Source organism: Crinia signifera, chromosome 4 (genome assembly GCF_055691185.1).
Source record: "Crinia signifera chromosome 4, ASM5569118v1, whole genome shotgun sequence".
NCBI classification, from domain to species: Eukaryota; Metazoa; Chordata; class Amphibia; order Anura; family Myobatrachidae; genus Crinia; species Crinia signifera.
Window position 1 is genome coordinate 285,111,986 of NC_139220.1, and position 23,289 is coordinate 285,135,274.

Genomic DNA, 23,289 nt, shown 5'->3' on the forward strand with positions numbered 1-23,289 from the left:
AGTATATTTGTTGCTTTTATGTATAGCAGCTCCTAAACCTTTTATCTGATATCATTTGTATCCATTCCAGAAGTATTGGTTTGTGATAACAATGCAAATGGGCTGCCAGGGTGAAACAGTGGTGTAACTAGGGCCCCGAGCCCTAGCGGTGGCGGGGGATAGCCGGCGCCACTGAGATGTAGGGTCTTGGCGCTCTCACAGAGCCGGAGGCAGGAGACCTGTGTGAGCTGCAGCAGCCTGCCCGCCGCCCTTCCACAGTGGCTGCCGCTCCCCTTTCCACTGTGTATGTCACTCCCCCTTCTTGACTGCGCGCTGTAGAGAACATCCGCTGGCCCATTACGGTGCCTGCTGCTGAGTTACGTCTGCTATGTCAGGATGCGCTCCTCCCGGGCCCCACTGACGGATTAAACACTGTCAGTGTTATGTTTTACCAAAAAGGGGGAGGGGGGAGATTTTTTTTTTTGGCAGGGGGAACTAAATTTCTAGTTACACCACTGGAGGTGTTAGGGGCCATCTGTTGCGCTGCCGCTGCCCTGCTCCCCACACAGCTCCAGCGCTGTGGGCTCAGGGACGGCAGCCATCTTCTTCCGGTGATTGCAGGGCAGGGTGGACGGAAGTGTTGGGGACGTTGCTAGGCAACACAGCAGGGGGAAGCCAGTGTCGGGCCACCTGACATCACTTCTGCCGCGGGAGGCGGTAGAATTGGTTAAACTCCGGCCAGTCTTTCAGTCAGGCGCCGGTTATAGCGTTTACAGCCACCTGTCTACGTGTTCCTGGTTCCAGCCTGCTCCTAGTCCTGGGTCTCTGTTCTCCTGTTTCAGGGTTCTTGCCAGAAGTTCGCTGGGTGTCCTCCTTCAGATAAGTCAGGGATTCCCAGGAATATTCTTTGTCTTGTTCTTGTATATTGTCATCTCTGCATTGTTGCAGTACTCTGCACAGGAGGGTCAGGCTTTGCCTGTTAGGGGGTACTTCCTCTCCTAGTGCAGGTACACAGGGTTGTTATTGTTTTCCTTCCATCCTGTGCATTGTTGCACCCATTGTGTACCATAGGGACCTATCTCTAGTTGCCACCTGTGTATTGTTGCACCTGTGGGTTTTTTGCTCCCACGCACTGGTAGGCTGAGTCAGTACGTCATCACGCCCAATACTTGCAGTGTTTTCTATCTCCGGTGGGCCATCTTGTAACTTGTAAGACCAGGCGGCACCAGTGTGGGGCCGGACTTAATTTGACCTCACAAACGTGGCTGTTAATGGTTTTAGCCCGCAGGAAGCCAGCAGGACCATAGAAACACTGCAACCGGGCCCCACTACTCGGCTCTACCTTACAGGAGGGAAATGACTGAAAAACACTGATCTTCTTTATGTGTATGTGCAGCCGGCATCTGTTTTCCAATTATTATACATTTCCTCCTCCTTGTTTGATGATAAATATAGTATTAATGGCACTCTATTGGAAACTACTGAGGAGGTAAGGAATCTAGGAGTCCCTATTTCAGGGGACTTAAAGGCAGGTAAGCAATGTAACAAAGCAATGAGGAAGGCAAGTCAGATGCTTGGTTGCATAGGGAGAGGTATCAGCAGTAGAAAGAAAGAAGTAATAATGCCACTGTATTGGTCTTTGCTAATACCTCATCTAGAGTACTGTGTTCAGTACTGGAGGCCATATCTCCAGATGAATACATTACAGACTGTACAAAGAAGGGCAACTAAAATGGTGCATGGTCTACATCACAAAACTTACCAGGAGAGACTAAAAATATCTCAATACTGTGGGTGGGATGTATTAAAATACATCGCCGTGCCACTGCTGCGATGCTGACATATGTACTGACATATGTGATTAGGGTACTTGTGTATTTTGGCGGCGCCCATGATGAGGATCGCGTCCATCGGGTGTGAAAAATCGGGTCCATCGCGTCCATAGCGTCGCGTCGTGTGCATTAACATGGCACACGACGCGACCGACGCGATGGACCCGATTTCTCCATAGGCTTCAATGTTAAAATATTTTAACATTGAAATTGTGTCGGTCGCGTCGGTCTTGTGCCATTATAATGGCACAAGATAAGATGGACTTGATAAAGTCCATTTTACATGGAATAAAATGGGAAATGGGCCAATATGGCCCATTTTTCATTGTATATGTCCCCGTCATGTCCAAATATAACTGCCCCCCCATTGTGAGCGGCACTCCAGTATTGACGTCAACCCGAAGCGTGGCGAGCGCAGCGAGCCCGCGAGGGGCGGCGGTGCGCGTCCTCCGACCTTTTCATACCCCTACTATCCACGTCGGCGTGGAGTTGAGAATAGAATAGTGTGGCGAGCGCAGCGAGCCACCGAGCCCGAAGCGTGGCGAGCGGACGCGGATACCTTCACAGGTAAACGCGTCCCTTCGCGGACTTCACAGGTGTCCGCGTGGCCACGGACACCTGTGAAGCCCGCGTGGGGACGCGGATACCTGTGAAGGTATCCGCGTCCCCTCGCGGGGCTCGCTGCGCTCGCCACGCTTCGGGCTCGGTGGCTCGCTGCGCTCGCCACACTATTCTATTCTCAACTCCACGCCGACGTGGATAGTAGGGGTATGAAAAGGTCGTAGGACGCATACCGCCGCCCCTCGCGGGCTCGCTACGCTCGCCACGCTTCGGGTTGGCGTCAATACTGGGGTGTCGCTGACAATGGGGGGCATTTATATTTGGACATGACGGGGCCATATACAATGAGAAATGGGCCATATTGGCCCATTTCCCATTGTTTCCTATGTTAGATGGATTTTAACAACTACATTTGATCTTGTGCCATTATAATGGCACAAGTCCGACGCGACCGACAGTATTTCAATGTTAAAAATATTTTAACATTGAAGCCTATGGAGAAATCGTGTCGGTCGCGTCGGTTGCGTCGTGTGCCTTAACTTTAAGGCACAGGACGCGACGCGATGGACCCGATTTCTCCATCGGGTTCAATGTTAAAAATATTTTAACATTGAAGCCTATGGAGAAATCGGGTCCATCGCGTCGCGTCCTGTGCCTTAAAGTTAAGGCACACGATGCCCACGACGGGCGCCGCCAAAATACACAAGTACCGTGATTAGTATCGCAATGCAGTGATGAAGGACCCCGCGATAACTGTGATGTGGTGTGCGCCTGGGCGCCTCCTCCTCCCCCCTGCAGCCGGAAGGACCTCTGGCTGCGTTGTTAGGGGGAAGAGGAGTTTTATCTTCCGGGTTCAGGCTTCCTGGAGGAAGGTAAGCCAAGGGGAGGGGGGTTGGCATCTGCGGCGGGTTGCGGTGGGCGGCGATAAGGAGCCCATAGGCTTTGCCACCTTTGGGTGGCAATACCCTGCCGGCAAAGACGTGGCGGCCAGGTCTTGGTACATTTGAAAATGCAGTAAACCCCCCCGAAAACAGGGGTTTTACCGCATTTTTCCCTTAGTACATCTCAGTGGCGTCACTAGGCGGGTGCGGGGGGTGCGGCCCGCACCGGGTGTCATCCTTCAGTGGGGTGACACCAAAAAAGCCACAATCACCCCACATCCCCGGTTCACACTGCGCTGCCGTCCCGACGCCCACCAACCCTCCTTCCCCCAGCAATTACCTGTCTGCCCGGTGGCTGTACTACAGGTACAGCCCTTTGCTGACCCTCCCCCTCCAGTCTTTAATGCCGCTGCCAGGGCTTGATGTCACGCTCTAGTGACTCCCCCGGCGGGAGAAATGAAACACAACCTTAATGACGCACTACTGCCCGGCGCTCCTGCCTCCTGCAGCCATTTCTGAGGCAGACTAGATGGGCCGAATGGTTCTTATCTGCCGTCACATTGTATTTTTCTATCTCTGTCGGTATAATGACTGCACTAGTCTGACTACTAATGCAGCCACTGATTACCCTGTTACACGCATAAGTCCAAATGTATCTGTTAGCACTGGTTCAGCATGTTCTGTGTCTCACTGCTTTCACATATCTGTCAGGTCTTCAAACAGAGAACTCACTTGTAGCAGGTGCAGCATCTGCATTATATCCTGCGTGCGTTACACAATGGGGCCTGCAGGTGGCACTCAAGACTTTCCCTACCAGTTAATGCCACCCCTTCATTAGAAACACAGACACACACACATACACCTCCTATCTGGAAATGAGGAATCGCAACCTGCGCCCATCACATCTACATACACTCTCACAATGACACCGTCATCCCCAAGGCAGATACACATGGACCAGCAGGTGTACACAGCCACCCATCTACACTGACAGCTAGCCTGGCAATGGAGCACTGACCTAATGAGGACAGATGCATGCACACAGAAGCACACACAGATACATATAGCACAGATCTGCTTCTCCAGAGATAAACAAATCATCAGGCATTCTACACTGAGCACTGATAGACGCACACTCATGTATACACACACAGGCACACACACATCCTGACACACTGATCAACACATAGCTACAGAAGACACAGCTGTGCTTGTAGAGAAATAAACACATATGCCCAAAGGATATGAGCGGCACACGCATATGAGCATACAGACACATGCACATATAGAAGGATATATAAATGCACACATAGACTGACGTGCACACACACATATATATATATATAGCTGGGCACCCATAGTCTGCCTGACGTTTTCAGCTCTTCATAGAGGATGCGCGAGTGAAGTCATCATGGCTGCCATGTATGGGACCAGGCCTTACTGCGACTGGGTGTAGTATACGATGTGTGTGTGACTGCGGCTGATCTGATGCGGGCAGTTGTTGGGATTAGCGTCACGTTCCTGTGTTGTGCGTTGGAATGTACTAGGTTTCATGTGACCTGGGCTTTGGTATTGTGCATGTGTGTATTTATGTCCTGTGTCTGTAGTTGTTACCTTTTTTTTTCGATTTCTCTATCGCCTGTGTGGCGTCTGTGCATCCGAACTTTGATCTCTGGTCATGTGACTGTGGCCTGACTCCTGAGCGCTGTAAATGAGGTTAGAAAATAGCTTTATTACTGTTACTTTTTAACTGGGCGTATTGCCCTTGGGCTATGGTATTCCACAGTGTGTTATAACCTGTTTTCCTATAATTAGCCTGTAGCATTAATAGTCTCTTCTGCTGCGGATGCTGTGGTTGAGGGTTTATTCTCCGTGCCTCTCTGATCTATTGGGAGGTGGCGATATAAACATCTTCATCTGAAACGATGGGCCTGATGCAGAGGAGCACGCAGATTATGGCCCTTATTCTGGTTGACTTGCTGGGGCGCAAATTTGCACCCTTGTGAGTCTTCCAGAACCTGCCCTGTGAATGGTGGTGTGCTTGCCCCCCTTTGCATGCTAGGTTCGTCTACCCGGCATGTGAATGGATGTTTTACATAAACATCCATTCGCATGCCAGTGGGAACCTCCCCCATCTTTCGATGGTCACCCCCCTGTCGGAGCACCGGCAATCGGTATACTGACTGTCGGGATCCCCACTGTCAGAGCCCCATACCACACCCAAAATGCTGGGTGTTCACATATGCTAATGGCCTTTTGTCCAATCGACCGGATACCCATAACTGTGGAGGTGTCTATATTACATCTAATAACATTGTGCTCACATATATATATATATATATATATATATACACATATATACACACACATGTATGTGTGGTTTGCACCCCATCAGTAGGCATATCACAGTGTATTGATAGGTACTGAGTGTTTTTTGTTGACATGGCATTGCAGTCATTCTCAGGCTCCCAGGGCAAAACTTAATGCTCGCAGCTGCATTATCTTAGTTACACTGCGGATCAGAAAGTGTTATTGTGTGCTGATTCCTCATTCACTCAGCACACTGTGTATTGCCCTGGTGCACCCAGGGGGTTCTCTCAGCACATATACGGATTGCCGTATACACTAGCCAGAAGTTCCCTACTGTAAAATTGTGGGATTGTGGTAATATCCGAAGAGGCAAAACCACGCTAGGGCGTCAGCGATGCTGTTACCCTCCACCCCCCAAAAAAAATACCCCCCTTTGTTCTGAACAAGAAATACCCCCACTCCCCAAACTTCCACCTACTGCAGACTTTTGCTAATTTACAAACTCTGCCCTCTTACTACGCAAACCCAGATATTTTGTGGCAAAACTGGTTGCACCTGCACATATCAGATCATACCGCGCTGTGCCTCAGTTACGGTGCACTTTTTGAATGAGACCCAGTGGAGGAAGCCCTTTTGTGGGAGTCATTGATAGTCAAGAAAATACAGTTTCATTTGTTCACTACCTACCAGTGACATCATTGAGCATCATCCTCTCCAGAACTGTTGTATGCTGACAAATATGGATTCAGGTCACAAAATGCTAGCCACCAGTATGTGTATGGAATGCTGTGTCCATTAATACATGGCTTTTGGTGTTCTGATGTGAATATCCTAATACTTGGCCTTTATTCAGATCTGAACGCAGTACAAATTTGTTTGGAAAACCATGTGCACTGCAGGTGGGGCAGATGTAACATGTGCAGAGAGAGTTAAATTTGTGTGAGTTATTTTGTTTCTGTGCAGGGTAAAAAATGGCTGCATTAATTTTACACTGTAATTTCAGTTTCAACAAACTCTATCCAAATGTTACTCTCTCTGCACATGTTACATCTGCCCCACCTGCAGTGCACATGGTTTTGCCCATTTTCCAAACAAATTTGTACTACGATCAGATCTGAATAAGGGCCTTAGTTGTGTACAATTGGATAACTACTAGTAGAAAAGTTTCCTAGTCTCTATCAAATTGACTTCACTGACATCGCCCCTCAATTTGATTTCTCTCTTCTCCCCCACCTGTAGATCCCAGCTGCTGGACACTGATATGGATTATGAGCGTCCCAACGTTGAGACGATAAAATGCGTGGTGGTTGGAGACAATGCTGTTGGTAAAACGCGTCTGATCTGCGCAAGAGCTTGTAATGCCACTTTGACACAGTATCAGCTCCTTGCCACGCACGTGCCAACTGTATGGGCTATAGATCAGTACCGTGTGTGCCAAGAGGTGAGTGTCTGTTTAGGTGTACACAGCCGTGTCCAGTAGGAAATTGTGGGTAAAGATTTGATTCACTTACATAAGCAAATTTATGTCAATGAGTATGATAACTTTTGTGACTGTATTAATACAGGAAATGATGTATTGTATCCATTACATTTGTATTTTATTTATTGTTAACGTTGACTCTTTGTTTTGTGGTTCCTCCTCAGATTGTGTTTTCCCTGTTTCAGGTTCTAGAGCGATCCCGGGATGTTGTTGATGATGTTAGTGTCTCCCTAAGGCTGTGGGATACATTTGGTGACCACCATAAAGACAGGCGGTTTGCTTATGGAAGGTTAGATTGCAGAATTATTTAGTATTTAGAAAACGCTCATATACTCTTATTATGCATGAAGGGAATGTGTTAAAATGGTGGAAATGACACACACATTGCTGGACATTTGTGATGTGACATTCTGTATCAAAGGTAAAACCTTTAATAAAAGGTATTTATCTAAAATGCCTGGATTGGGTATGGTCACCAGCAAGTAGGTCGATAAGTATCAGGTCGACATGCAGGAAGGTCGACATGCAGGAAGGTCGACAGGGTCATTAGGTTGACATTGAAAAAGTTGACATGGGTTTTTTTCTTTCAGTTTTTTTTTTTATCCGAATGTTGACACAGTCAACATAAACACTAAAAGCATGGCTACGCTCGCCATGCTTCGGGCACGGTGCCTCGCTACCCTCAGCACACTATGTTATTCTCCCTCCAAGCCCTAGTGGATGGTGTGGTATGAAATACCGCCTGTCGGCACATGTTGGCTCTAAAAAAAAAGTAGTAAAAAAACCCCATGTCGACCTTTTGACTGTCAACCTTCCCCATGTCGACCTAATGACCCTGTCAACCTAACCCATGTGAACCTGAAGTCATGTCGACCTTCCTACATGTCGACCTTAATGCATGTCGACCTAATGGTGTCGACCTAATTCTTGTCGACCTACTTGCTGGTGACCCAATGACCGTATCCCCCTGGATTGTAAGGGCTGTAATTTTAATGTTTATGGACTTTTAATTAAATTATTCAGAACCTTCATTAATGCATTTTATTTATTTAACAAATATTTCCCTTCTTGTGCCCTTTTCACTGCCTCTCTCATTACCCTCATTCCTTTCAATGCATTAATTATTTATTTACCCCTCATTACTTGTTTTTTTTCTTCCTTCTCTTTCTCAGATTTTCTCCTCAGAATGTTTTTTTTCCCCTTTAGTACATTTGTAACCTCTCGGGTGCCGGACGGCTCCCCGACAGTCGGGATTCTGACAGTCATTACTCCGACGTCGGAATCCCGACTGCTCCCTCGTGGGGGTCCACGACCCCCATAGAGGGAGAATAAAATAGGTGGGGGGCTTCATTGCTCTCCCCCCCCGCTGTGCAGTCGGGATTCCGACGTCTGAGTAATGACTGTCGGAATACCGACTGTTGGTGAATTGTACCACACCCAACCTCTTACTCCCTCTATGCTTATAGTATTTTACGTGTCTTCCCTTTTCTAGGTCAGACGTGGTTGTTCTCTGTTTTTCAATCGCTCACCCAAACTCCCTCCAGCATGTCCAGACTATGTGGTACCCAGAGATCAAGCACTTCTGCCCTCGTGCACCGGTTATATTGGTTGGATGCCAGTTGGACCTACGCTACGCCGATCTGGAGGCTGTGAACCGTGCACGACGCCCTCTAGCCAGGTTGTCTTTACAGTTTTTAGTCTGCTCATTTCCAGTAACTTTAAAAGCTTTGTAATTGTCATTAGCCATTTACGGAATGCTGCAGGTTGACCTCAGTTATCAAAGATTTAGAGGACATGCATACTGTATTTGTGCATCAACGAACAGAAGTATTGACAAGACGCTATAATCCAGACATGTCTAATGAGCTTTAGTTTGATTGATTGCCCCCAAGGTTCTACATTTGTATTAGTATACTCTAAGATGTTTTTTTAACCCTACAGAGTACGGAAATGTCCGGCTATTTTTGATTCACTTGAGATGTAATAAAAAATAAAACAACTGCATCCCAATTAAAATCTGATGGCTCACGCCATTAACAATAGTTCTGATCAGTTACTTCTTAATTTGTTCTGGTAACAGATTTTCCTTTCCCTCAGGCCAATCCGCGCACAGGAGATTTTGCCACCTGAGAAAGGTCGTGAGGTAGCCAAAGAACTTGGAATCCCATACTATGAGACCAGTGTGGTGGCACAATGTGGTATTAAGGAGGTTTTTGATAATGCCATACGCTCAGCACTGATATCTCGCCGGCACCTACAGTTTTGGAAGTCACATTTGCGAAGTGTGCGTAAACCTCTACCACAGGCCCCATTCCTCCCACCTCGACCTCCTCCACCTGTTATTATAGTCCCTGATCCCCCGGCACAGAGTGACGATCATCCTGGACATCTATTAGAAGAGCCTTCTTGTGCAGATGTTGTGCTAGTGGTCCAAGAAAGGATTAGAATTTATGCCCACCGCATTTACCTCTCTACTGCCTCCTCCAAATTCTGTGACCTTTTCCTCCTGGAGGATGGAGATTCACCTTCCCAAGTCAGGGACCCTCTGCTGCGTGCCTCCAGCTTTGATGCTTGTGAAAGCTCTGGGGAAACGGAGGGAGGTGGACTGCGAACCTCAGCCAGTGATGGCACATTGGGTAGGGAAGTGGACCGAGACTTGTCAGGATGGAGTAGGGCTTTTGAGAGCATCAGAAGTGGAGTTCTAGAGGAGCTCCCCGGCTACAGAGCCAGGAGGGTCACAGTGGTCAAGATGGACAGCTCAGTGAGGTCGGGACCATTCAGGGCTGTGCTGAAATATCTGTACACTGGAAGACTGGATGAAAGGGAGCCTGAGCTGATGGAGGTGGCCCACATTGCAGAACTCCTGGAAGTGTTTGATTTACGTATGATGGTAGCAAATATTCTCAATCGAGAGGCCTTCATGAACCAAGAGATCACCAGAGCTTTCCATGTCAGAAGGAGTAATCGTATCAAGGAATGCCTGACAAAGGGGATCTTCTCTGGTGAGGACAACTTGCTTTGTGGCGAATATGGTTGAAACGTATAAATATAAATGATAAACCATATTTGCATATAAAGGAAGGGGCTAAATATTCCAAATGTGCCGGCATTGTTGTTCAACAGCTGTTTCTTTTCTCTCTCTCTCCCATTCCTTTTCCTTTCTTCTTTAGATGTCACATTTGTGTTGGATGATGGGAGTATTAAGGCACATAAGCCACTGCTCATCTCTGGCTGTGACTGGATGGCCGCTATGTTTGGTGGCCCCTTTCTGGAGAGCAGCACCACTGAGGTGAGGGACTTCGGAGTAGGGTCTAAAAAAACCTGACCTTGAAAAATCAGCTAAGGCGGATGTGTATACAGTAACGGTTCCCAACATTTTTGAAAGTATCATGCCATCCCTAGGCCGAAAAAAAAACACCTGTTTATATCTAATCCTTAGGGTCAGTTATGTGGTGAGGGACAGCAGGATTCACTTCTGTTTGTCCACATATGTTATGATAGGAAGCCACAAGCACTGGTTTTGTTTATTACATTGACAATAAATAATTTGATTTGGTCATAGACCACCAATCCAGTGTACAAGGTGCCCACACACGGAGCATTTTGGGCTTGGAATGCTAAATTGGGGTTCCATTAGCTTGGAAACAGGTTACTCAGGATTATTTCCATCTTGCATTGCTTACCAAACTCATTCCTCAAGGTACCCTAGCAGGACAGGTTTTATGGATATCCATATTTTATATATATATATATATATATATAGAATCACACTCACCCCATCCACAGTAGCAAACGGAGCAAGATAAACGGATCAGCACTCAGTAATTGGTGAAGAAAGTAAAGTGTATTTACATTACACGCATGTTATAACAAACAGTGCAGACAGCTGTCCCAACAGCTGTTTCAACCAGGGTGTCCCGGTTTTCATCAGGGGACACCCTGGTTGAAACAGCTGTTGGGACAGCTGTCTGCACTGTTTGTTATAACATGCGTGTAATGTAAATACACTTTACTTTCTTCACCAATTACTGAGTGCTGATCCGTTTATCTTGCTCCGTTTGCTGCTGTGGATGGGGTGAGTGTGATTCTATAGTAACATTTCTGGACCCTGCACCGACTGAGCTCCCTACAAGTGAGTGCCATCTTGCCTTTTTTCATTATATATATATATATATATATATATATATATATATATATATATATATATATATATAGATCAATATCACTCAGGTGCAAATTAAGTCAGCTGAGCATTGATATTTCTAAAACTTGGAGTTTCTTGGTTTTGGTTTTAACTCATCATGTTTGGTTTTGGCAAAACCGCCCTCATGTATTTTGGTTCGGATTCTCAATAATCATTTTTTAAAAGAATGACAAGAGCAGCTTAAATCATGTCATTTTTGCAATGCAAACCCCAAAATTTAGATTTAACATACGAATTCCGAACCACTGGAAAATCTGAACTTGGACCCGGTTTGGAGCAGATCTCCTTTGGAGCTCTGGACCGGGTTTTGGTTTGGTTCGTTCAGATGTACAAAATCGGGGTGGATTCCTATTTCTGGAGAACCGAACCACACATCTACAAACATTAGGGGGCCTCATTATGATGGCTGCCTACACAGGTTACAATCCGTGAGTGTGCCTGCCAGAATCTTTATATGTAGCTTTGGGCTACATATAAATTTTTTAAACATTTGGGTTTTCTTTGCCATTTGGGTTTAATACAGCGGAAGCAATGTATCTAGTGGGCTTTTCACAAATGTATTAGTATCATGTAGATATCAGACACTTCGCCTTAGCCATGTGCCATGTAAAAAACACAACTAACTAGTGCCATAGATATGGGTGACAATCACAAAGGTAGATGGAATGATAAAGCACTTGTTAAGTGAGTGCTGATGCTTTATGTCTAACCCTTCTGCTGACAAAGCCTCATGCTGTGTATTGCAATAACTCCATATTAACTTGGTTGTCATCTGATTGCAGGTTGTAGTTCCTTACACCACTAGGGGCAGCATGCGCGCAGTGCTGGAGTATCTGTACACAGGACAGTTCACTGCCGGACCTCACCTTGACTCATTGGATCTTATTATTCTGGCAAACAGGCTTTGCCTACCACACCTGGTGGCACTGACAGGTAACCGTTCTGCTGTATTGTAATTACTGTTATCATTGGAATAGGTAACCTGCGTTATACTCCTAAACAGACCTGAGTATTATGGCTTCTTTGATGCCAAAGTTGACGTCTCATAACGGAGCTTTCTCCTAGATTTACACTAAGAACATCTTACCCAGTAGCTTTACCTAAGTCACCGGCTGATTCATGAACTAGGCGTATATAATGCATCTGTCCATATCTATATAAAAGGTATATGAGGTGAAGTACCGCCAGTGACCACTAGGGGCCACTTTACAGACCAAAGTGAAAGCAATTTTTGCAAGGACCTTGATCTGTTTCAAACTTGCTGGATATGGAGAGAGGGTCTCTGAAGATATAGGCCCTTATTCTGGTTCACTCGCAAAGGCAAATTCCTTCTCAAATGATCAAAACCATGTGCACTGCAGGGGGGCAGATGTAACATGTGCAGAGAGAATTAGATTTGGGTGAGTTATTTTGTTTCTGTGCAGGGAAAATACTGGCTGCTATATTTTTACACTGCAGTATAGATCTCACTTTGAAGTAAAACCCCACCCAAATCTAATTCTCTCTGAGTCAAGTTACATCTGCCCCACCTGCAGTGCTAATGGTTTTGTCCATTTGAGAAGGAATTTGCCTTTGCGAGTGAACCAGAATAAGGTCCATAGATTGGAGGTAGGAGCAGATCGGGACTGGGGGTGGGGTGGAAAGTTTGTGGCCTAAAAACTGTCACAGCTCAAAGTGAAAGTCAAAACTGTCACTGCTCAAAGTGAAAGTACATTGCAGAACCTATCATTTTGATGGGCTTTTAACTAGTTTATTATAATAGCAAAATAAATGTAATGCTCTTGGAAAACTAGTATAATGCAGTCTGCATGTGACCACATGACGTGTATTCCCGGTCCCTGGAGATGTACCGGGGGCTGTGGCCTATGGTAACATTCCTCATCAGCAAGACAGGTCTGGTGATACATTTATCTCTAGAGCCGCAGTAGCATCTGCAGCAGGACACACGGGACACGTGTTACCGTGCAGGACACAGCAATACATCATAAGAATTATGCTGGCTCTCTGCAACCTTAAACAGGTCACTATTCCTGCCGAGGAGTCCGTGCAGCTCAATTACATGGCAGGTTATACTTTCTGGCCCTGACGTACAGGCCCTGACATATGAGCTTAAAGAGGGAGGTAATTTACGTGGAAGACCCCATGCTCATCACTCACCCAGTATAAAATAATATATTCTCCACTTCATGTAATGTCTCCATGTTTCTGCAACACAAATGTATGGTATTGCTGTCAGTCAGTGGCTGTATGACTATTACATCTGTATCCTCCCCTCACTCTGCTGTTCCAGAGAAACACACAGTGGCCGTCATGATGGATGCTACTCTCAATAATAAGGATATAGATGGCGAGGCTCTGATGTTACTGGAGGCTGCTCAGGTAAGTGTCCTTACTTATCCCGCATCATCTGATCTGACCGTGTTGTCTTATTACATGTTCCATCTTCCTCCACTTACATCGGATTTCCTAGACCCTGAGGGGTCAATTTACTAATATGGGAGTTCTATTGATGATGGGATGTTACTCATAGCAACCAATCAGATAATAGATAGTATCTGTAAATAGTTGATCTTTAATAAAACTCCCATCTTAGTAAATGTACCCCTCGATGTCTGTATGTAGTTTTCAAGCTGTTCCTCCCTCTAGACTCCATAATCTGGGCTCAGACACCTAGACATTTATTTAAAGATGCCGGTTGTCTGTCCTAATTCTGTGCCTCTCTCGGTCCCTGTGCCGTTGTCCCTAGACTCAGCTAATAGAGCCTAGATTCTGGGTCTAGTACTAAATATAGTTCCTCATCCATTGCTGTGTGTTTCTCAGTTCCACGGAGCCCAGCAGCTGGCTGCCTGGTGTTTACACCACATCTCTACAAACTACAACCGCGTGTGCCGGAAATTCCCCCGAGACATCAAGCTGGTGTCAGCAGGTGAGAGGCAGCAGACATTACGCTAACCGTAAAGCGCTGGCAGATCACATGCCCTATACACAATGCTTTAGACCAGGCATGTCCAAACTGTGGCCCTCCAGCTGTTGTGAAACTAAACATCCCAGCATGCCTTGCCATAGCTTTCGAATTCCCTAATAGCAAAACTGTGGCAAGGCATGATGGGACTTGTAGTTTCACAACAGCTGGGGGGCCAGCTAGTTTGGACATGCCTGATTTCAACCTTCAGCTGTTGTAAGAATACAACTTCTAGGGCAGTATTCAATGAAGATAATCACGGTGTGCAGCGCCGTGTTCCGGAACCTCGCTGTCCCCTGCTATCCCCGTATTCAACGTTGCAGAGGCTCGCTGCCCCTGACGGCAAATCTTAACCCCTGCGGCGTCCTGCAGGGAGCCGGGGGACGGCGGCAGGCAGGGAGATGAAAGTCTCCCTGCCTGCCCCAGAACGTATGTGGAGGGGAGGAGGGCTCCCCGGGACCCAGGCAGCACAAGCTGCCCCCAGGGAGAGCCAGCAGGGGACCAGGTATTCACTGCTCCTGATCGTGCATATGTAATGATCGAGAGCAGTGAATATATGAATATCTAATGAGCGGCTCCCGGCCCCCTGCTGGCTGTTATGTGTAAAGAAAAAAAAATACTTTTTTAAATTAAATATATATTCATGTGCTATAAGCACATGAATAAAAATAACATGCCCATTCACAGAATAAAATTCCTGATTTTTTGACACCAAATGTAAAAAAAAAAACCTTTATTTTAAAAGTTCACATTCCACTTCACCATGAAAAAAATGGCGATTTGCTACACGGCGACACACGGCGAAAATCACTTAGAAAGACGGCGAAAAGTGCACGTTGAATAGGGTGATTCACTTTCTGACACAAAAAAATCACCTTCCAACACGAAAATAGCACAAATTCGCCATAAAACATGTCGAATTGGCCTCATTGAATACTGCCCCTAGAGTTTCCTGCCATCCAGAATTATGCTGGGACTAGTAGCTTCACATAAGTTTGGATGCTGTAGGTTTCCATGTATGATTCTACATATCTCCGGATCTTCCTACACACCAGTTGCATTACAGTGCCTAAGCCAGGTGTTCTAAAACTTTTTTGAATCGCGGCCCCTTAGAGTATTAGGGTTTTCTTTCACAGTGCCCCTAGGTCAAGAGTTTGTTGTTAATAGAAAATGAAGTGAAGTAAATTGAGTTTATATGTCACCTTTAGGTTCTGTTATGTGGCAATACACAGATTTATCTTCCGTTTGTCCACATATTTTATGATTGGCGTCAGCATGCTTTGGTTCTATCTATGAAAATAATCATAAAGAATTTTAATTGATTCTGGACCATCAACCCAAGGCAACCTTGCGAGTGGCCTGAGGCACCCTAGGGTGTCACGGCACACAGTTTGGGAAGCACTGGCCTAAGCATAGGAAACATTTCTTTCTAGTCTTTACATAGACTTCCTGAACTAAGGCTATTATTTCTTGCAGAGAATCAGCAGACGCTGGAGGCCCAGCGATGGCCGCCTGTCTGGTACCTAAAGGAAGAGGATCACTTCCAGAGAGCACAGAGGGAACGTGAGAAAGAGACAGCCCTGCAAAAGAAGAGACAGCCCAAAAGACGCTGGCTGTTCTGGAACAACTCCAGTGCGAGTTCTTCTACATCCTCTGCTACCCCCTCCTCTGCACTGGGCTGAGACATGGTACTGCGTCTTCATAACCTCTGTCCAGCAGATCTCTGCACTGGGCTGAGACATGGTACTGTGTCCGTATAACCTCTATCCAGCAGATCTCTGCACTGGGCTGAGACATGATATCGTGTTTCCATAACCTCTGTCCAGCAGATCTCTGCACTTGGCTGAGACATGGTACTGTGTTTCCATAACCTCTATCCAGCAGATCTCTGCACTGGGCTGAGACATGGTACTGTATCTCTATAACCTCTATCCAGCAGATCTCTGCACTAGGCTGAGACATGGTACCGTGTCTTTGTAACTTCTATCCAGCAGATCTCTGCACTGGGCTGAGACATGGTACCGTGTCTTTGTAACTTCTATCCAGCAGATCTCTGCACTGGGCTGAGACATGGTACTGTATCTCTATAACCTCTATCCAGCAGATATTTGCACTGGGCTGAGACATGGTACTGTATCTCTATAACCTCTATCCAGCAGATCTCTGCACTGGGCTGAGACATGGTACTGTATCTCTGTAACCTCTATCCAGCAGATCTCTGCACTGGGCTGAGACATGGTACTGTGTCCTTATAACCTCTATCCAGCAGATCTTTGCACTGGGCTGAGACATGGCACTGTGTCTCTGTAACCTCTATCCAGCATATCTCTGCACTGGACTGAGACATGGTACCGTGTCTCTGTAAAATCTATCCAGCAGATCTCTGCGTGGGCTGAGACATGGCACCGTGTCTCTGTAACCTCTATCCAGCAGATCTCTGCATGGGCTGAGACATGGCACCGTGTTAAAAATCCTCTATCCAGCAGATCTCTGCATGGGCTGAGACATGGCACCGTGTCTCTGTAACCTCTATCCAGCAGATCTCTGCACTGGACTGAGACTTGGTACCATGTCTCCAATCTATCCAGCAGATCTCTGCATGGGCTGAGACATGGCACCGTGTCTCTGTAACCTCTATCCAGCAGATCTCTGCATGGGCTGAGACATGGCACCGTGTCTCTGTAACCTCTATCCAGCAGATCTCTGCCTGGGCAGAGACATGGAACCGTGTCTTTGTAACCTCTATCCAGCAGATCTCTGCACTGGGCTGAGACATGGTACCGTGTCTCTGTAACCTCTATCAAGCAGATTGCTGCATGGGCTGAGACATGGTACCATGTCTCCAATCTATCCAGCAGATCTCTGCATGGGCTGAGACATGGCACCATGTCTCTGTAACCTCTATCAAGCAGATTGCTGCATGGGCTGAGACATGGCACCGTGTCTCTGTAACCTCTATCCAGCAGATCTCTGCACTGGACTGAGACTTGGTACCATGTCTCCAATCTATCCGGCAGCTATGTGTGCGCGCAAGATAATCGCGTGTGTTTGGGTCTCGTACTGTCATTCTCAGTGAACGTGTACAACTGTTTTGCCTGAAACTCCTAAATATTACTGTGAAATGACAAATCATATCCAGGTTCTTGTACAATATCTGGTGTCTATAGGTAAAATGCCTTACCAATGCAAGCCCCACCATCCCGCCATCATATCGCTACTGTAGCCTATCATTCTCTTTCCACCTGGTCCAAATAAATAAACATCTGGAAAAAAAATGAACAAGAAATTGTAAGACAATAGAATAGTTTTTATTGCAGTGTGTTCCAATGCTGGATACATGTGCATCTGCTGGCCCAGGGGATTCAATCAAAGAACTTTATCAAAGATTGGGCTACTAGTGGGTCTAAAATCCTTTTCATCCTCTTGCTTTATATCCTTGACACTGAACATAAATATTGCCAAAAACGTGAGAACCCAGAATTCTGATCACTGTTCTTCCCCTCCCTCTGATAACTGTGCATCCTGCTTTATAATGGGATATCTGTGCCAGTGGGGGGAAATTTACAGGTGTGGTATAGCGGCCTGACCGTCAGGATTCTGACGGTCAGTATACCAACGTATCGATACCGAATATAGTAAGTTAGTCAGAATCACACGGTGTGTACACTACATTAGTCTGTGCACATACATGCTGAGAAATACAGGGTTTTGTGCACTCCTATCATAGGTGCATATCTATGTAAATACCTGTACATATGAATAAGTGGGCCTCTTAGTAGATGCAGAGTATGGATGTACGTAATAAGGGCCGGTCCAAAGACATTAAAATAGAATTTACCTTGGTTGGGGAACATTGAGTGCGTCAGGCACCACAGCTGTTCCGATTGTTCCTGCTGTTCGGGAATCCTCTGGATCCCATATGTAGCCACCTGCCACTCTGCTAAATACATCACCTCCATGCTAGGAGCCTCTTTATAAAAATGGATATTTAATCTTCCAGGTTCCTATTCCCCACCTAGGTTAGAGAGTGACATCCTGCTTGTGGAATCTTTACACAATATCAGCACCTCTCTAAGCATAGATCTGAATGTGCTTGGAAACCTCCATCCACACGATGTTGTAAGCTGATCTGTCTAATACGGAGAAGATTGTGTGAAATGCTGGAGGAGGGTATTACTGTGCAGTGGGGTGTTCTTTCCATTGCCTGTGATAGGCAGGGCCTGATTTAAGGTTCCAGGTGCCCTAGGCTGATACACATGTAGCTCCCCTTGTAATGCTGCTAAACACCCATGTATGGGCACTCAGGGACCCGCCAGTCATACTGCTCATGTGCATGTAACAACGGGTATACAGCTGGCATGTAGGATCTGGAGACTTTGGCTTTAGGCTGCCCAGCTGGTGCTGTAGCACAATGTACATAAATATTACCTTAAGAAAACTAGGGGTAGCGCTCATGGTTGGACAATATTTTCTCCAACAATGTACATAAAGTAATGGTTCCATCAGTAAGTCACAGTGGCGCAGCCATTTGCAGTCCCCCATCCCCCTCTCTAAGGGTTGTGTGGGCAGTACCTTAATATGATAGGCTTGCCTGAAGAGGTGAGTTTTCAGGGAACGCTTGAAAGTTTGTAGGCTAGTGGAGAGTCTTATTGTGCGTGGATGGGCATTCCATAGGATGGGAGCAGCCCGATGAAAGTCCTGTAATAGTGAATGGATGCTAGTGATCCGTGCAGAAGAGAGACGCAGATCTTGTGCAGAGATATTTTGAGATAAGTAAAGAGATATATGTTGGTGCAGTATGGTTAATAGCTTTATATGTCAGTAGAAGAATTTTATATTGAATACGGTCAAATTAGGCCTTCATTTTATTCTTCAGCTGTCACCTGCAAAATTAACACTAAACTACTATATATCCACATCCGATCCAGTGAAAACTTCAGTTATATTTCCGGGCACAATATAATACTGTAAATGTTAATATTTCTATACATTCACTAAACCACAAAGTGCTGTACTATGTTTAGGTGGAATGCAATATGGGAACAGCAATCCTGTATGCAGCTGGGTGGCAGCACTGAACTAGTAACAGTTCTACAATCTCATTGGTTGCTGACTACTATACGTGTTGCTGAGATAAAGGACACGTATGAACCTGGGCACTGATAGTTTCATTATGTTGCTAATATTTAAATTAATACTTGCTGTAGCATCTAATCTGGCTGCTTAAGGACACTATGCTGTATATATACAGCCCTAATGACTTGAATGTAGCAGGCATTCTGCTAATTATGGAAGCATGCAGCAAGAAAAAACTAGTAAATCATTTTAAAAGGTAAAGGGTAGTGCAAGTCATATTACTCTATTTAATCTATTTAATAAATATTTTATTACAGAGGTGAAAATACATATATTTTTAATACTGGGTAACGTCAGGTTGATAACGTTATCCATATACACTGCCATCAGTCAGATACAATTGCCTAGAAGTCATTATAGAGTGCATATACAGCTAGGGCATGCATGACAATCTACCAGATTACTAGCAGCAATGCACTGCAGAGTATACACTGTAGTTCTGTGCAGTGTAATGAAACATATGTATAATTCATATCCACAGTGTGGCACCTGATCCATAGAAGAGGAAGTTGGGTCCATTGCCCCCCCCCCCCCTGTACCCCTGTGGGCCAGTCCAACCCTGCCACCCTGTCAAATCCTACTGTAAATCATAGTTTCCTACACTCCCAAATTCTGTGGGAGCCTTCCAGTTCCATTTGGATTCTCACGCTGCCCCCCAAAGGTAAACTAATCCCCCGCATTCCCTAATGCCCCATCAGGAATCCAGGCTGGGCATGCGCAAGTACAGATGGGACAGGGGTGGGGAATAGCAGCTGACAGGGAGATAAGGTGCCCCGTCCTGCAGGACGTTAACAACCAGCAGCCTGACATTTCCCGGGAGGGAGGTGTCTGTCCTCAGATGGAGGCAGCTGGGGTATATGAGTGAGTGGGAGGTGTTGGTGCAGGGAGGTAGGTATTTATGTATCTTACTGAGAGGACTTGAGGGGTATCCAGCAGACAGCATATATATATTAGTGTGTAGGTACTGGGTATCACTGGTCACGTACAAATTTTGCATGGTTAGCTACCATACGCCCACTGCCCAGGACACATACCCAGATTCTCCGCAAGTCCAACGCAAATCGAAGTCCAGGTATACTGTTGGTGGGATGTGGATATTTCTATGATCCCGACCAAGCAGGTGGAGCAGCATGTCAGTCAGCTGTAATCTCTGCTGGTGGTCCAGCATGGGAAGGCCGTGCTACTAGGGGTGGAACTGTATGCCCGGTGACTGTATGACTGTGGTTCTACCTGCAACTTATCTATAGGCTAGCACTGCCCCCTCTGTATATAGGCTAGGATAGTCCCTGTATGTGTAGGCTGGAATATACTGGGGCTCATTTGGACTTGGACATAACGCCAGTGATCAATAAAATTAGCTATTTTTTTGTCACTTAACATACCACCAATACACAACCCCCTCAGATAGCAAGATGCACTTTGTACGTTATTTATCTCCTACCACTGCAGGACACCCCCCTGAGTGGCCATAGATACGGCCATAGGCGGAGCTAGACATGCCCTTCATTGCAGGACACTCCCCTGAGTGGCCATAGGCGGAGCTAGACATGCCCATCATTGCAGGACACCCCCGATTGGCCATAGATACGACCATATGAGGAGCTAGGCTACACATGCTATTTGTTACAGGACACGCCTATGAGTGGCCATAGGTACGCCCATAGGAGGAGCTTTGCTTTTGCTGTAGAACACACCCCTGAGTGACCAGAGATATACCCACAGGAGGATCTAAACATGCCCTTTGGTGCAGGACACCCCCCTGAGTGACCATAGATATGCCCATAGGAGGAGGTAGACATGTCCTTTGGTGCAGGACACACCCCTTTAACGGCATGCTGTGTTTTGCGTGCCGGAATATAATACCAACTATAATCTCCCTAAAACTAGTTTTCAAGAGTATGACCTTTAATACTGTTTTGTGGCTTTTCAACATCATATAGTGGAAATATTGTTACATTATTCATAGCAGGGTAGATAAGAATTTGTCTTGGACCCCCCCCCCCCCCCCCCACCCCTAGCTACAATTGAGAGGCGCCAATGTATTGGGTCGCAATGTCATGATGGAGATAATCCACTTTTTGGCTGCTCCAACTCCTCCCTCGACCACAGCCCTCTCCCCCAGCCTGAATGGCCCTACCTCTCCCTGGACCCAGCTCTAGCCCCTACAATGTGTGACTACTTGCTGTAGGCTGGCTCTACACCCCTAATACCTCCCACTTCATATGTCCCTCCCATCTTACCCTTCCCCTGCTGCCACCCTCCCCCTCGCGGCACTGACAATGTAGATTTATAAATATATCTGTCATCTGGTAGGTGGTGCAGCAGGTAACAGGACATTTTAGAGGCGCCAAAATTATATCTTGGCTCCCCCATCCTAAAAAACCTTGTGACTCCCCTGCATATATTGGATATGACCATCTTTGATAGATTCCACTTGATTGAAATCTCTTGACTCTATAGACATGTCCTGTCAGCATGCGCAGGTCTGTATACCGGACTCATTCTGAGTTGGGCGTACTGTAACTGCATGTTGCGGCTTTTTTGTTCACAACTTGCTCTGTGTACAGTATAAGAAGAGATGGGGGTGAGTAGTTGCAGCCAAAGTACAGTAAGTAGGTGTCAGGGTTCAGCCAAAATCCATATACTGTATGTGTCTGTTTGCAGGGACAGGACATGCGGATAATAATGGCCGCAGAATAAGTCTGATTTATCGCTTACGTTAGTCATATTCATCAAGATTACATTGCACTGAATTCTCCTTGTACATAAATAAAGTATGTTTTCTACTCCATTTGGGAAGGGAACAGCTGACCATATGTTTATTAATGTTGACTTTAAAAATAAATGATAATGTCATTTTTATGTCTTGTTCGATTAGCAACCAACATGGCTACTTACTGTAATGTGTATGTACTGGGTACTGTGATTTATAGCTTCCTTTGTGTTCACTGTCAGACCGCCCCCTGTCGCTTCTCCAGCACACCGGCTCCTGGTACTTGCATGTGGAGGGAGCCACACTTGCTACATACAGAATTGGTTGCACCTCATGTATGTGGTCTGGTCAGAAATGGTCACAGAGGCGTGACTTCTCACTAGCCGCATTATGTGATGTCATAAGCATCCAGCTCTGAATAAGGTTCAGTGTTTGGAAAATGAAGCTGAGGGTGTATGTTAACAGTATAGCTGTGTATTGGTGTCATTGTGTATATAACTCCCCATGGGTCTAAGGCTGCTATATTCAGTGGGATGCTGCTTTCTATATATTTTGGGCTACTTGTACTGATAATTCTGTTTATGGAAAATTCATGTTTCATTTTTGTAATAAAACTTTGAAACCACGTTGGCTTGTGTCCATGTTCAGTACATCTGTATACAGTGTGCACATGAAAGGTCACGAAACGAAAAACCATGACAGAAGCCTAATTCACCATGGATCTCTAAGTTGAGAAAATGCCGTCCAGTCTATTAAGGAACGACTGGGCGTCTGCAGCATCCGCATTGCCCACAGGGCAGGCAATAGAAATCCTGGGCCCCGGTAAAACAATTTCCCGGGGCCCCCACGGACAGAGCTCCCCGCACACTCTTCCGGCGGTGCCTCTCCCAAGCCGTTGCGTGGTCTGTGGACCTGCTGTTATACCGCTGCTACCAAAGCATATACAGGGACAGTGCTCGCCGAAAAAATTGACACCGTAATTCCTATTACACATGCCACACACCCATTACATATTATACTGCATGCCATAATGCCCGTTACACATTATGCTACACACCATGTTATTCCATGCACCATAATGCTAATTACATATTATGCAACACACTGTAATGCCTATTACACCACACATTTTATGCCACATACAGTAAGTTCCGCTTACCTAAATGCTCATTGCTAGGTGTTTCATGCTTGATGCCAGGGGTTAACATGCTCAGCCCGGAGTTACATGCTC

The 23,289-nt window shown here is 46.1% G+C and overlaps 1 protein-coding gene across 5 annotated transcripts in view; it reads left to right on the forward strand.

Moving 5' to 3' along the window:
- RHOBTB2 (Rho related BTB domain containing 2) overlaps nt 1–22,683 on the forward strand; it is a 47,511-nt gene extending 24,828 nt beyond the window's left edge. The window contains exons 1-10 of one of the 5 annotated variants that reach the window (XM_083184850.1): nt 4,077–4,969; nt 6,803–7,004; nt 7,208–7,332; nt 8,536–8,721; nt 9,141–10,045; nt 10,214–10,332; nt 12,030–12,180; nt 13,538–13,626; nt 14,068–14,173; nt 15,686–22,683. In XM_083184850.1, the coding sequence (XP_083040976.1) occupies nt 4,965–4,969; nt 6,803–7,004; nt 7,208–7,332; nt 8,536–8,721; nt 9,141–10,045; nt 10,214–10,332; nt 12,030–12,180; nt 13,538–13,626; nt 14,068–14,173; nt 15,686–15,891 (2,094 nt within the window). In that variant the 5' untranslated portion in view covers nt 4,077–4,964 and the 3' untranslated portion in view covers nt 15,892–22,683. Of the gene's footprint in view, nt 1–4,076; nt 4,970–6,802; nt 7,005–7,207; nt 7,333–8,535; nt 8,722–9,140; nt 10,046–10,213; nt 10,333–12,029; nt 12,181–13,537; nt 13,627–14,067; nt 14,174–15,685 lie in introns of those variants that run through there. The other 4 variants (XM_083184851.1, XM_083184849.1, XM_083184847.1 and 1 more) reach the window with 4 other exon arrangements.
- The last annotated feature ends 606 nt before the right edge of the window (nt 22,684–23,289 follow it).